The sequence below is a fragment of the Strigops habroptila genome, chromosome 1, assembly GCF_004027225.2.
Source record: "Strigops habroptila isolate Jane chromosome 1, bStrHab1.2.pri, whole genome shotgun sequence".
NCBI lineage: Eukaryota > Metazoa > Chordata > Aves > Psittaciformes > Psittacidae > Strigops > Strigops habroptila.
Window position 1 is genome coordinate 87,093,126 of NC_044277.2, and position 14,585 is coordinate 87,107,710.

At 40.9% G+C, this 14,585-nt stretch overlaps 1 protein-coding gene across 1 annotated transcript in view; it reads right to left on the reverse strand.

Moving 5' to 3' along the window:
* F13A1 (coagulation factor XIII A chain) overlaps positions 1-14,585 on the reverse strand; it is a 61,499-nt gene that overhangs the window by 9,801 nt on the left and 37,113 nt on the right. Inside the window, exons 8-12 of the mRNA XM_030512289.1 lie at positions 13,029-13,167; positions 6,575-6,678; positions 5,696-5,784; positions 4,592-4,745; positions 3,732-4,016 (exon numbers count right to left, since the gene is read on the reverse strand). Coding sequence (XP_030368149.1) covers positions 3,732-4,016; positions 4,592-4,745; positions 5,696-5,784; positions 6,575-6,678; positions 13,029-13,167 — 771 coding nt within the window. The remainder of the gene's footprint in view (positions 1-3,731; positions 4,017-4,591; positions 4,746-5,695; positions 5,785-6,574; positions 6,679-13,028; positions 13,168-14,585) is intronic.

A 14,585-nucleotide genomic window follows, 5' to 3' on the forward strand; every position in this document is an offset into this window, starting at 1 on the left:
GAGTGTCACGCCTGCAAATGTTTGATCTTCCACTTTATTCCTGTGCTTTCTCTGCCTCTCTTCCTGGCAGAGATGCCACCAGGGATGCCTCCAGTGCAACCACTGGGAGGTGTGAGCTCATGTAGGCTACCTGGGAGACAACCTGCTATGCAGGACACGTCTGGATATCTGCCTTTGTCCTACACTGGACTTGCCTGCAAAATTTAGCAAGAAGGTCCTCCTTTCACCAGCATGCCCTCCAGAGAGCTTTCACGTGCTCCCTGACAATAATTATTGGAAGGAACACATCCCCCTAGGCTAGATGGTTGAGATGCAGGGAATCATTAATTTTAACCATATTGAACTGCAATTCCCAGGCTAGCAATGGTGTGAGAGTGTGATGCAGAGAAGCAGATCTGCTAACTAAGTGACTAGGCAGAATATATAGATCTGGCGCTCTTGCCTCTATAAACATTCCTTATAACCCTAGTAAACATATCAAGATCACCCATCTGTTAACTATGATTATTACTGTTATCCATTATTTGTACTGTATTTGTGACATACACTGTACACACTGAGATAATTGAACTCAATTGGGTAAATGACATTCACCCCTTTTCACTCTTTTGATCCGCTCACATCAAAACCACTTCCTTGATTTGGTTTCAAAGCTATTCCCTTGGTGACCACCTGACCTGGATTTACCAGGACAGCCTTAAATTTACTTGATATGCTCGCCCTTCCTCCCTCTCTCCCTCCCTTTCACTCTGTGTCTCTTATACAAGAGTTTCTCATAATGCCTGAAACTGTAAATTATAAATCAGGCAAGGTATTTATCATCTGTGTAAAATAAGTAAATATATAAATGATTTACAATCGAAGAGAAATTTACAGTGGAAGGAAAGATGAACTTTTCTGTTTAATCACCAGAGGAAAAAAAAAGAAAAAAAGAATAATAGACTTCTATTTCCTTAGCACTGGCTGTGCTGGTAAGATGCCACTACCATTTACTGCACCTGGGAAAGCGAAGGGAGACACAACACTGAGCTGCCTTACAGCCTTTAAAAAACCAGAGAAAACTAAATATAACTGAGTAGATGTGAGAGCACCTTTGAAGGCACTGGAAGGTTTAAGCTATTCAAATCCTCAAAGATGTTTTCAACCCACACAATTCCTTTAATCATTATTCTGAAAATCATGCTTTTACTTCCTGCTTGAAAACTTACTCTGCTTCATTCTCTCAGCAGCATAGGCTAGAAGAATGCCTTTGACACATCTTTACTGTATTGTAATTTTTTGTTACCTCCAGATATACATATATACTTTCTGCTTCAGTGCCTCAATAGGTATCCTTCCATCACACCTCTGACAGAGTATTCTCACGCAGTTGCAAATGATCATGCTGCCTCCCTTCATACTGCCTGTCTGCTCAAACACTGCTTCTGGTCGTATGTGTACTCCTTTCCAAGGGAAAGGTGAAAGAATTATGATCAACTTTTGTATATCACCTTCATATATCACCTTCAGAGATGGTGTAACTTGTGAGGGATTTTTTGCCCTGTTGCAGGACAAAATGCTTCACAAGTTGATAACTCTATCTCAGATATAAGCTAATTTCCACCTTGAAAGGTGGTAATACCTTAAAACATGCCTCCTTGGCCAGAAGCAGTGATGGCGACGTACTTATGGTACACATGCAATAAAATCCATGTTCTGTTAACTCAGGTGCTTCTCTTTAGCCTGTGTTCAACTCACCATCAGTAAATTCAGAGTTTACAGCATGGTTTCAAGAAGCTTTATACAAACCATTTACTTAACTTAGAAAAAATGGATTATGAGGTTCCGTGATGCTTAAACATCTATTAATTCAATTTCTTGCATTGAGGAGCTAAATGAGTCTCAAAGCCCTGCAGAAGCTGTGTTTTAGGTAATAATACCTTACACAGACCTTTGATGCAATAGCAGACATAGGTCTTGGAACCAAGCACAAATCACAGCCAAAAGTGTAGCCGTTATTTGCACATTTCTTACAAGATGACTGAATTTTCCCCTGTCAAAGAAGAGGCACAGAATTTAGACTCCGCATTTGAAATAGATTTTTTTTACTGTACCTAGCCAAGTGTCCAAAAGTTTTGCAGTATTTCAGATCAAACAATTAGTAACTGATGCAAGACACTATAAAACCCCTCACTGTGTTTTGATAGGCTGTGTTGGAACAACCCAATGCCCATTTCCAGACCCCCCGCAAATGAGTCAGGGAGTTAGAAAGAACCATCAGGCAGTTGTCAGGGCTTTGTTATAGACCAGAGGTAGAATTTTTATTAACCTTCACCTATAGATCCCTGTAAGTGGAGTTCTACTTTATGGAGATTAATCAGCTCCAAATAAAAATGTGCAGTTTTAAATGATGCTCAAAGAGAGGAAGAAAGCAGAGGATTTTTTTCATAGCATGGTGGGAACTGTGGTTCCATGGAGGCTTGTCACTGATATAAAATCTGTTCTTTCTGAAAAGAGAGGGCTCACAGTGTCTCTTGAGGTGGGATGAGATAGACAAGATGGATGAGAAAGCTCAGAGTTGATGTGATCCAGCACCAGATCCAGATCAGGAGGCCCATCCTTTGGACACCCAAAGTCCTGCCACTCCCATTGTGCTCCCCAGAGACTGCTTTTGACCAGTAGCAGCATCAGGAAGGCAAAATCCTTGCTCCCGACTCTTTTAGTAAGGAACTCAAGTGGAAGGGTCCCCTGACTTAGCCTCCACAAAGGCACATTCTCATCACTTTTGCTGGGCTGGAGACACTGACCAAAGAGCACAGGCCTGTCAGGAGAACAAGTGATTGGCAGTCACTTGTTGCTGGAGAAGCCAGGGATCTACAGCCAGCCTGATCCATAGCGCTTTGCAGTACAGCAGGTCCTCAACATTTGCTTACTATTTTCTGAATGGGGCTGCCATGGCTGCCATGAAATAGCTCAGTTATGTCCAAAATAAAAAAGGAGAACATCCTTCTTCCCTGCTTTGAGCAATGTAAAATCCTGCCCTCAGCAGTGTGAGTTAGGCTGCCGGGAACTGCTCTTCTCATGAGAAGAGGGAGGCAGGATCTCCCGATCCAATCCAGAGGTACCCAATCCAGAGGGCACTAGGAAAAGCAAATGCTATGTCTATAAAATAACAACTCACCTTTGGGATGCCTGCCCAGTTAACAAATGCCCCTGCTCTATAGTGGCACGTTCTAGTTACACAGAAACTTTTTAGATCACTGTAAATACAAAATCCTGAACCATCCAGTCCTCCAAAGTCCACTCAGAGCTTGTCAGTTTCTACTAGGTGAGACAAGATATTCACCTTCCTTTCCCTGCAAATGACACACTGGGAAACCAGAACTTTTCTTTCACTTGCTGTGATACTGCTAGAAGACTAAATGTATGAAAAACAATACCTTGAAGCTTAATACCTGCACTCCTTTGCTTTCTTTTGTACTAAACAAGAAAAATCAACAGTTCCCAAACATGCGCCTTAGTGTAAGAGAGCATTATGCAGAGAGAAACAGCCTGAAGAAAACAGCCTCAGCTCTAAATGACATTTGAAGCAGAGCCAGAGCTGAGAGTGGAGCTTTCTGATACCCAATAGAGTATCCTACCCCTAGCTACTGGAATTGCTTCTACCCATGGGTGACAGTTAATGACACAGAGAAACAAAGTCAGCAATATCACAGAAAACAAAGGTTTGAAAACAACTATGCAAGCCTTACATGAAGAGGGTTCCAGTTTTGCACTGAAAGAGTGTTTCTTGAATTCACTTTTTGCAACTCCTGTATAAAACACTATGTTGCCTGAAAGGTAGGCAGTAGCAGTATAGTAGTTGCGACTTCTGTTCCTGAAAGTTATAGTGACTTTAAAGTCACTGCCAAGGACTGCCTTTTGCACTTGGAAGTCCATGTCAACATCTGTTTGTGGCTGATACACGTCTTGGGTACTTTGCTTTTTAACGCCATACATCACAGCAGTCTCAAGAGCCAGTCTCTCCTCCTCTGAGCCTAGAAATGAATGAAAATCAAATTTAGGAAAGAAACAGGGGTACTGCATTAGCCCACTTACCTATCACGTGGGTGCATCTTCCATAGTTTGTGGTAGCTGAAGTGAATGGGTGAGGACAGTGAACCTTCCTGTGATAAAGCTAATAATAGAAGAACTTCACAGCTTCCAAGTGAGCTATGATAAAGATTCAAGCCATGTGAAATAAATTGATGTAGCTTAACTGATATTAATGGGTCTACACTGATTTACTCTATGTGAACATCTGGCCTGAGTAAGAACTGTTTAAACAGCTGTACAGAAAGCCTTGAACTGTTGTGAATGTTTTGAGTTATTCCATGTCTACCCTTTGTTTTCACTACAGCTTACTCAGTCCAAAGCATTTCTGAGTAGCGAAGTTTGTGCTTTCTCAAGGCATCTGCAGTGTTAATGGGATGAAGCTAAAAATAAAGAGTTCCAAGGGCACCTTGGTAGCATTATATGAAGCTCCCTCAGTGCCAGAAGTTTGTAAATACACCATCCAGGATGTGATTGAGATAAATCTACATTAGTATGATTCCACACCATTTCAGGTTACCTTCTTGGAACTTGTAGTCCTCGGTAATCTCCATCATTCCATCACCCCCAACTTCCTTGGTCACAATCAACTGCCCAACATGGGTTGTGTCAATTTTTTCTATCACTTGGATTCCATTTTTCTGCCTTCTTGAGAAAACAATATCACTATTCACCTAAAATTAAATGAAAAAGGATTGAGATACGTGGAAGTAGAGAGAGGAAGGGAAGCCAGCCTACATCCCCTCAAAATAATGACACGTTGACTTGAAGTCCCACTAATTACTTGCATTGAAGTCCCATGTTTAAAATTAGTCATATGCTATAATAATGACTAGATGCATTTTACTAGTCAGAGCTCCAGAATAACCGATAGTATAAACATGAGTAGGCTACAGAGATAGCCTTTGGGCTTGGGAAGCATGATTACATGAGACCATAGAGAGGGGGATGCTTCATAGATAAAATATCTTTATTCTTTACTGTCCTAACCTATATACAATTCAATTAGAGAGAGACTTGCTCTACAGCTGCTGCAATTCTGGGAAAACCAGCTTTGGTGGCACAAGAGGTTAAAACTCCAGATCAGGCCATCTCACTCCTTATGGAGGTATTTCCCTCTGAGATCTGTTGGTCAAACCACCCATGTGAACTCTCCTTGACCTATTGCAGCAAAAAGGAATATTGTGAGCAGACTTTAAAATCACTGAATCCATTTCGACTGAAAAAAGCAAGGAAGCCTTAACATAAGCAGCTTTGCTGGCAAGCCTGAGAAGGAGGTAACGGCTAACAAGGGATGAAGATGAGCAGCCAGAGCCAGTGACTCATTCGCCAGCATAGCTGGAATCTCGGAAGGATAAATGACCACAGCCTGAAGTTCCATCAGAGCCAGAGTAGCTTGTCCTGCTTATTACATTGGTGAGCAGAGATTAAAGAAATCTCTGTCATTCATTAGAGCTGTATCACAGCTGGCCTGCATGTCAAAATATAATGATGAAATTTTTCTTTGACGTGGAGTATACATGAAGTAACTTCTCAAGTATATATTGCGGTGGAGCCCTATCTTCTGTTTCACCTATGGTCCCACTGATATCACTCAATGTAGTAAAAATTTTCAGATATGTACCTCAGCATAGACAAAAGGAGCATCAAATTGGAAGCAAACGTGACCATGTTTAATGGCTTGAACTGAGGCTGGACCACACCTGTACATACCTATGGGAAGAAGAGAGATAAAGTGAGAGATTAATCAAAACCATGTCAAAATGTTATATTTTCTCAAAGAAAAAGAATTCTTGGGGCTTGGTGAACTCTTTTAATAGTTTACAGGAACTCCTGACCAAGAAGTGAAAAGTTTTATTTCTGTTACCAGCCCTCTAAACAACACAGACTCAGGTCTGAAATGACCTAATGGTTCCATACCTTAATGGCACTGCAAAGTACGCTTTATGTCTCAAGTGCTTGAAATGCACAGCTGGTTTTGGTTAAAGCAGATAATTTTGGGAGGGATCAGTTATACCATGGGCTGACAAAGGTCTCACTGCAAATTTGCGAAGAATGTCTTGAAGAACTGGAAAATTAAGGACTAGGAAGAAACAGCAGTGGCTTTTCACTTTTTCCCTCCTGCCTATTACCTGCTCAGGAAGCTTAGTAAGGACTGCAGACATAAAACGAAGGAGAATTAATTTGATCCGTCTCTTGCATTGGTCCTCTAAAATTTTAGAAGGCATCTTTAGCAACAGGACTACGTCTCTTCAAACTAAGCAGGGCCTTTCTCATGAAGGATTTTTTGTGTGTGCATCATGAGCCACGTTATGATAAGGGCAAATCTAATACTTCAGAGCTCAGATCAGAAGGTCCTGAGCACAGGTGAATGTGGTTATCTAGTGCAAGAAGTTGTCATTGGCCACATGGTGCCACTGGTTTGGCTATCACCAGCTCATTGTATGCCACAAAGAACCCAAATATTGGAAAGATATCTAAAGAGGAATTCAAGCAATATTACCATCACTGGTTTCTTGGGGTGTTCCATCAACAACCTGCCATCCTCCAAAACCAACAGGAAGATCAGGTCTGGTCATCCAAGCTTCATTCCAGCAATGATAGTTCCTTAGACAAGAGATGGGACTGGAAGATTAAATTCTTGGAAAGAGGTATACAGACCAAATCAAAACTGTGTATTTATGTCCTGCCACTGCTTCAGTAATGACCTTTGCTGATTTAGGGATGAAGAATCTGAGTCTTTTTAGGGAACAGATTTTTAGGTTTAAGAGTTAGGTACTCGTCTGTTAAAACGTGAAGGCCATGATCTTTCATTGTAGTTTCTTGACTGCAAGTTGAAGAAGCCTTTTGATTCTTCTAATGTGTTCTGAATGCTAATGTCTCAGAAAACTTTCCAGTGCTTGAAGATTGGTGGGGTATATGAAGATGTACACATGCTGTAATCTCTTTCCAGCCAGACACCTCCACTTCAGTCTGCCTGTAAAAGCAAGCACTGAATTTCCTCCTAGCCATTCTGAAGCTTTGCTGCCTCTTCTGAAGATTTCAGGATCAAATCCATAATGTACAGCGTGTAGCTCTGTTTTCATGGCTCAAAACAAACATACTTATCTACTTTCCACCTTGGTTGAGAAAAAGACCTTGTAAGGCTTTACAAGACTATCCTCATTGTGGATTCGTTATAAAGTCTTTCCAGCGTGTCATGCCAACAAGGGAGGTCAGATCTCCTAGACCATACACTTTCCAAAAACACACTTGCAACCACTGTGGGCCTAGTCTTGCCTTTAGGGCCCAGGGCAGTACACTAAAAGGTGAATTTCTGAGAGTCTTTCATCCAGGCACTCAGGATTGAAACGCCCTCACTTGGCTGGATGCTTAGGAAAAGAAAAGCTAAAAAACCCAAAAAACACTACAGCACCATCCCAGTCTGCCCAGAATGTTTCAAAAATGAGCACAAAAGAAAGATCTTGTAACAACTTCCTGCAATGCTACCGGTGCTCGAGGGAGAGCACAACAACAAAAAAAGTAAATCTAGGAAGAGGGTCTTGCAGTTAAGCCAGAACAGTGGTTGAATGTCATTACTGCAAAAAACAAAAAGGAAGGAGTAGAGAAAGGGGGTATTTTGCTTGCAAATTATACATATCCTACAGCAGACACAAATAAAATTACATCTGCATAGCTGCTGATGCAGCCCCTAAAACATGCAATGATATTAGCAACCAAAATGGGGATTGTTAAACTTTGACCATTTCATTAATAATAGGTGAAAACCAGCCATGGAGCAGAGTTGGAAGGATCTGAGGCTTGTCTAACACGACATTTCAAAGTGGAAATGAAAGCTTGGATCAGGGTAAAACTTGTCAGTTAGGAGAGTTAATGAAGCAGCACTACAGAAAAAGAAATTATTCAAGGAAAATGACGCACACTCAGAGAATTTTTGATGCTGCTGAGAGTAGTCACTGCTGAATCATGCTCACAGAGCTTTGCTGAGGGCTACCAGAGAATGGCGACATGCTTTGTGGTAGGAGGGGTTTTGAAAACTGTTATGCCAACATGTGAGAGAGACAATCCCTGCCCTGAATCCTTCACTGGTTTGCTTTGAATCAAAGTCAGATGTGTTAATGGCTTTGTGTTCTGTGAAAGAAGAACCTGGAGAGCAGGCAAGAGAGAAGGACAATAAAACCAAGGGGGGGATAACAGTGTGGAAAATGGCAGCTCTGCTTAGATACTATAATTAGGTAATGCATTTTTTTTCTATATTTTTCTATATTCATCCTAGAGGACAGGACATTTCTTACTGGTTTCTACTGATGTAGTGCTGGGAGCAACAGGACAGCAATTTCTTTAGGTCTGCTGCCATGCAAATAACAAATACACTTAAGGATATTGAATGCGGACAGAGAGATGTTGCTTCTAAAGCACATGAGTATTAAGGAAAGGAGGATGAAGGGAACATTTGCCTCTCCAGAATGTAGCAGAAAATTCTCTCTGGTAGAAGTGAGCACAGCTGAGGAGCTGGCTCTGCAGCGATAATTTGTAAAACTGATTCTGTAGTTCTTGTATTCTGCAGCAAGCCTGAGACATTAAAGAAAACAAGAATGGCTGTACAGATCAATGTAGTGACCATTAAATATTTACAGAGATAGTTACGAATAGACTAAACAAAGAGATGGGGAAATTAATAAAAGATGACCAGGTGGATTTTATGCCTGGAAGAAAATTTAAGAAGTGTACTTCATATTGCTTATGAGGCACACACATGCTGGAAGAGCTGCTGCCATTTCATTAGCTAATAAACTCAAGCATTGTGGTTGAGAGAGGCACTGGTAACATAATTGAGAAATTAGAGAAAAGTGAGCTGGAGGTGAATGGGAGAGCAAAGGTCTCAGAAGCGCTTTCTCCACAGGCCTGGACATAGATGAACCCCCGTGGGGCTGGGTGACTTTGAGTAAGTTTCTGCTGGACTACTGGTGTCAGTCTTCTTGGACCTCGCAATAGGAGTGAGTCTTGATTCCCATCCAAGAGAAATATTCTTTAAGTGTCTTTATATCATCATTAGAAAAGACAAGGAGAACAAAGTAAGAGACAGCACTGATGGGCTCAAATCCGGCCAGCTTTATAAAAATAACTCTGTTATAAAAATAACAAAGTCCGTGTAATTTTGTATATATGTTTTGTTGTTGTCGTTGTTTCCTATCCCGAGGGAAAAGATGATCTTTAATAAAAATAAATAAATGTCAGATAACATTCAGAGGGAGCCCCACACTCAGAGATTGATTGGACTAAAAATCCTGGCTCCAAGTATCCCTGAAGTCTGAGAGTATTTAAAACCTGAAGACAGATCAGCTCCAGCAATACAAGGCAATAGAAATGATATATAATAAAGAAAAAGAGCTTTGCTTCCAGTTTTCAGGAGATTATAAATAAAAGTGAGAAATACATTTAAAAAATCATTATAAACACCTTGAGCTTGTCCTCTTAAAAAAATAAAAGAAAAGAAATAAAAGACACATTAAAAATAAAATCAAGGTTAAGACACAAGCCATTTAAAATTGGTGTATGGGCTACCATGCAGTGTTACAGAGTAATGAAGAGAAAGGACACAGAGGAGAAATGAAAAAACGTGTGTAATATATTAAGTTATGCCCAAAGGGTTATGTGCACCATGTACTAATAAATGCACCAGAAGGATAAAAGGATGAACAAGGCTGTTCAAAAAGTAATCAAGCCAAATAAAAGCAAATGCAGGATGGGAGGATGAAATGCTAGTGTGAAGTTGCATATGGATTTCAGTGGAGCAAGGATGATTTTGGATGATCTGCCTCTGTCCCAAAAGAATGGAAAAAACCAGATTGAATTAAGAAGTTTTGGGAAATAGCTGGGAAAAGGAGAGGTAGGGAAGTAAAAGGAAATGTCAAAAGTGGGTGAGAGGTGTTTCGTAGATCAGGGTAGAAGGAAAGAAGGGATGAGATAGTGAAATGTCTGAAGCGTGGCAATGGTCCATTACTGGGTGTATATAGACTGAGCAGTGGGACCTCCAGTCACTTGGTCTTGTTTCACATCATTTATAGACAGAGAGGTTTCTGAAGAGTGACTGCTCCTTTACAGCTCTGTGACCCATCAAAGAACCAGCCCCATGAGACGTTCTGAGGAACTGCTGTCACATAGACCAGACACAGCTTAGCAAACTGGGAACCCGCAAGGATCCTAACAGAAGAGAACAAGGCAAATAGCAGGATTACAACCCTGGGCTTCAAGAGAGTAGGCTTCAGCCTGTTTGAGGTCCTGCTTGGGAGAATCCCATGGGAGGCACTTCTGGATAGAAGATGGGTGCAGGAGAGCTGGTGATTTTTCCAGGGTCACCTCCTCCAAGCTTAAGAATGGTCCATCGCTGTGTGCAGGAAATCAAACAAAAGTGGCACAAAGCCTGTATGGTGAACAAGGTGGTCCCAATTAAACTTAAACATTAAAAAAGAGTGCACAAGAGGTGGAGCCAGGGACAGGTGACCAGGAGGAATATAGAAATACTGCCTGAGCATGCAAAGACAGGTTTAGGAAAGCCAAACCCCAAATCAAATGTAGTACATCAAAAAACGTGAAGAGCAGTAAGAAAGGCAAACACATCAGTTTCAAAAGGAAGTCTATGGAAAATGTGGATCTGCTGCTGAATGGGGCAGGTGACCTGGTGACAAGAGACTAAGAAAAGACTAAAGTATTCAAAGTCTTCTTTGCCTTGGTTTTTACTGCTAGGATTTACCTTCAGGAATCACAGCCCCTGAGAGCAGTGTGGAAGTTTGGAGTAATGAAAATTTACTACCTGTAGTAGAGGAATAAGTTAGAGACTATTCAAGCAAACTGGACACACAGATGTCCAATGGGATAGACCCAAAAGTGCTGAAGGAGCTGGCCAACACTGTTGTAAGACCACTCATATCTATCTATGAAAGGTCATGGTGACCGGAGGAGTTTCCTGAGGACTGGAAGAAAGCAAATATCACTCCTTTCTTCATGAAAGAGAAGGAGGAGTACCCAGAAAATACAGACTTAGTAGGCTCACCTTGATCCCTGGGAAGGTTATAGAGCAATTTCCTCTGTGAAACATTTCCAAATGTATTAAGGGCAAGGTGACTGGCAGTAGTCAGCATGAATTTACAAGGGACCAGCTGTGCCTGACCAGACTGATAGCCTTCCTTGATAAAATGAATAACTGAGTAGCCAAGGAGAAACCTGACATGGGGTTGGTTTCTCTTTTGACTTCAGCACCATCTCCCAGAATGTCCTCATAGACAAACCACTGAATTATAGACTAGCTAAGTGGACAGTAAAGCATATTGAAAACTGGCTGAACTGCTGGGATCAGAGGGTTGTGATCAGTGTTAACTTCAGCTGGAAGCTAGTCACTAGTTGTGTATACCAGCAGTTGATATGGGGTGTAATACTGTTTAACATCTTCACTAATGACCTGGATGTGAGACCTACTACATCCTTAACAAGTTTGCTGACATAGAAAACGGGAAGGAATAGATGATACACCAGAGACTGTACACAAAGAGAGGCTAAGAAAGCTGGGACTGTTCAGCCTGCAGATGGGAAGGCTCAACAGGATCTTATCCATGTGTTTAAATGCTTGGTTAGGGAGTTGGCGGAGGAGAAGGCAGACCCACACTCTTTTCAGTGGCAAACAGTGACAGGACAATAAGCAATGGGCACAAATTGAAACACAGAAAATTCTGTCTGAACATCAGGAAACACTTTTTTACTGTGAGCATGGTTGAGCACTGGAACAAGCTTCCCAGAAAGGCTGTGGAGTGTCCATCCTTTGAGATATTCAAAACCCAGCTGGACACAGCTCTGAACAACCAGCTTTAGCTGACTGTGCTTGGAGCAGGGGGGTTGCATGACTTCCAGGGACCCCTTCCAGTCTCAACTATTCTGCGATGCTGTGATATAAGCTTCAGATATGAATGAACCTAATTGCTTTCCTTAGAGTCCCTCTTGGTAACAGATTATGGAAATCACATAAAAGAGGTTACAGCATCAGGTTCAGTCATTTTCTCCACACAGAATGGGTTACAATTTTAATATAAAGACTTCCAGATATCAAGTTATTAACGAAACATGCTGATGAGTAGCTATGCTGATGAGCTGAAGATATCATTGACACAAATCAGGTATATTAACACTGAATACAAGTATCTCCTGAACATAGCAATATAGAGGTCACATTCCCTGCTGCACTCCGAGGAGGAGAGGCTTGAGGCCCAATAGCCCACAACATAATTTCTACAGAACAGAGCATATAATCGATATAAGCTACACTTCTCCTGTCAGACAGGAGACAGTAAGAATTTGAGGAGCAAGTTAGAGGACTGTCTTCTCCAAAAGAATACATAGACTCCATTTATTGTCCCTAGAGATTTTTCTTTTTATAAATCTGGCAGTAGCATTTCAGTAACTTGCATGATACCCTGGCTTGTTTCTTTTTCAGCTGAATTGTATTTATTTTGGGAAGTACCTCTTTACAGGAGTGACTGCATGTACACAAAGTAAAACCAGTCTACGAGCACAGGAACTGGGCAGAAGCAGAACTAGAAAGGCATTTTTCCATAGATATTTTGGTATCCCTACAAGCCTGGCTCTAGAGTCATGGAAGTGCTCACCCTGCTCCTTACAATTTTTAGAAACGGTCCGGCCCTAAGGAGCACAAACCCATTCCAGCTCTCCTCCAGTATGCTTAAACATGCACTGTATGGTAACGTAAGTAGTGGGATCCCCTAGGGTTCGTCTCTTTACATGACAAGCAGTTCGTATAAGCCTACTTACAATCCCTTCATTCTGTTTTACAGAAGTTAGCTATGTTATTTAATGCACAGAGAAATAAACCAATCACAGGCATTGCTGTCATGATTTTTACAACTTATACAGTTGACACATTAAAGGCATTTGTCAGGAGAACTCACCAGACGGAGTCTTTTGTCAGTTTGGTGTCCAGTTTCCCTTCATCATCCAGAAAGAAGTCTAACTGTAAATTGGCATTGTTATCATGGGCAGAACAATAGTTGGTAATGAGTCTTGCAGGTATCCCCAAGCACCTCAGAACTGTGGCAAAGAGAGAAGTGTGATGAGAAGGACAAATATGAAGATTGTGCTCATGGATGACAGGATGAGAGGAGAGAAACTATTAATAACAAGAATAAAATCAGAAAACTTTGTCAAATCAACCCAGATATTTCTTGCTATCTGTCTTCATATAGAATATGTTAAATATTTTATTTGGTCCAAAAATTATGAACATTCAAGATGTGTAATGGCGCAATGTTTATAACCTACTGATTATAAACTGATAAGCTGATTGCCAGTAGTTTTAGAACAGCCTTGCATAGTGACCACACTGTAGCTTTTCAGGGCAAATCTGGGTGCAATGGGTCAACTGCATGACCAAATGTGATACAAAGAAAAATAAGTTTGAGCTTGTAAGAAATGACAAATGTATTATGTCTCCTAGTATCAGTAACCCAGAAGAATCATGAAACTGTGCTAAAAAGAAAACTAATAGAAAGTATCTTCTTTTGATTAATTTGGAGTTTTTCTGTTTCACATCTGCTGTCAGAAGGTCTCTGGAGAACAAAAAAAATAAAGCAGAAGATTATTTCTAATAAGGGGCAAAGCTGCATTATTTGCAAGTGAAACGTCAGAGTTAGTTTGAACAAAATAGATTGCATTGATTGCTAAGTAACAGTATTTTGGAGTCAATGTTCTCTTCCCATAAAGGATCTTAAAAGGAGGATCAAAAAAGCATACCCCCCCCCCCCTCGTAAATCTCAGACCATCACAATGTGGCACTGGTGACACTTCCACCCATTTGACAAGTGGTAAATTTGGGAAATGTGGAAATGCTATGGCTATGTCTGAAGTACAGTAGCGCACCATTAGGCATCTCTGTAGTGCACCCTAGCTGATAAATAGGCACGGAGCATGGCCCCAAGGGGGGACTGGGGTTGCAGGGTGACACATTATCTTAGCTTCTCCAGATGAAATATTTTGTCTCTCAGCCAAAAAAAGTTCTTGTTTTCCAATTTAGGAGCCAAGATGGTTCTGCAGAAAACAGAGAGGAGTTTTTTTTTTTTTGTTGAACAGGAAAATATTTTTACTGAAAATCCTATTTAAAAATAGTTCTAATGCTGCAATGTTGAACAGCCCTTGCTCCTACTGCTGGGTTTTGTATATTCATTAGTGTCACTACTGTGACTCCCAATAAAGTGTAACACTACACATTCATTTCAAGTTCCTGGATGACAAATTACCTGGATGCATCCAATACCATATGTACCTATTGATTAAACTTAATTCAAGTGCCCTCCCAGGCTTGCAGCACATGAGCCATCAGGGCTTATTGAAAATAATTTGTCTGACAATTTCAAGATTAATGACCATTTTTCAGCATGTTTTAGCATTTTTAATGGATGACTATCCAGAGTGTACAATATTGTAACCTTGGAAAGCTGGACTGGTCACAA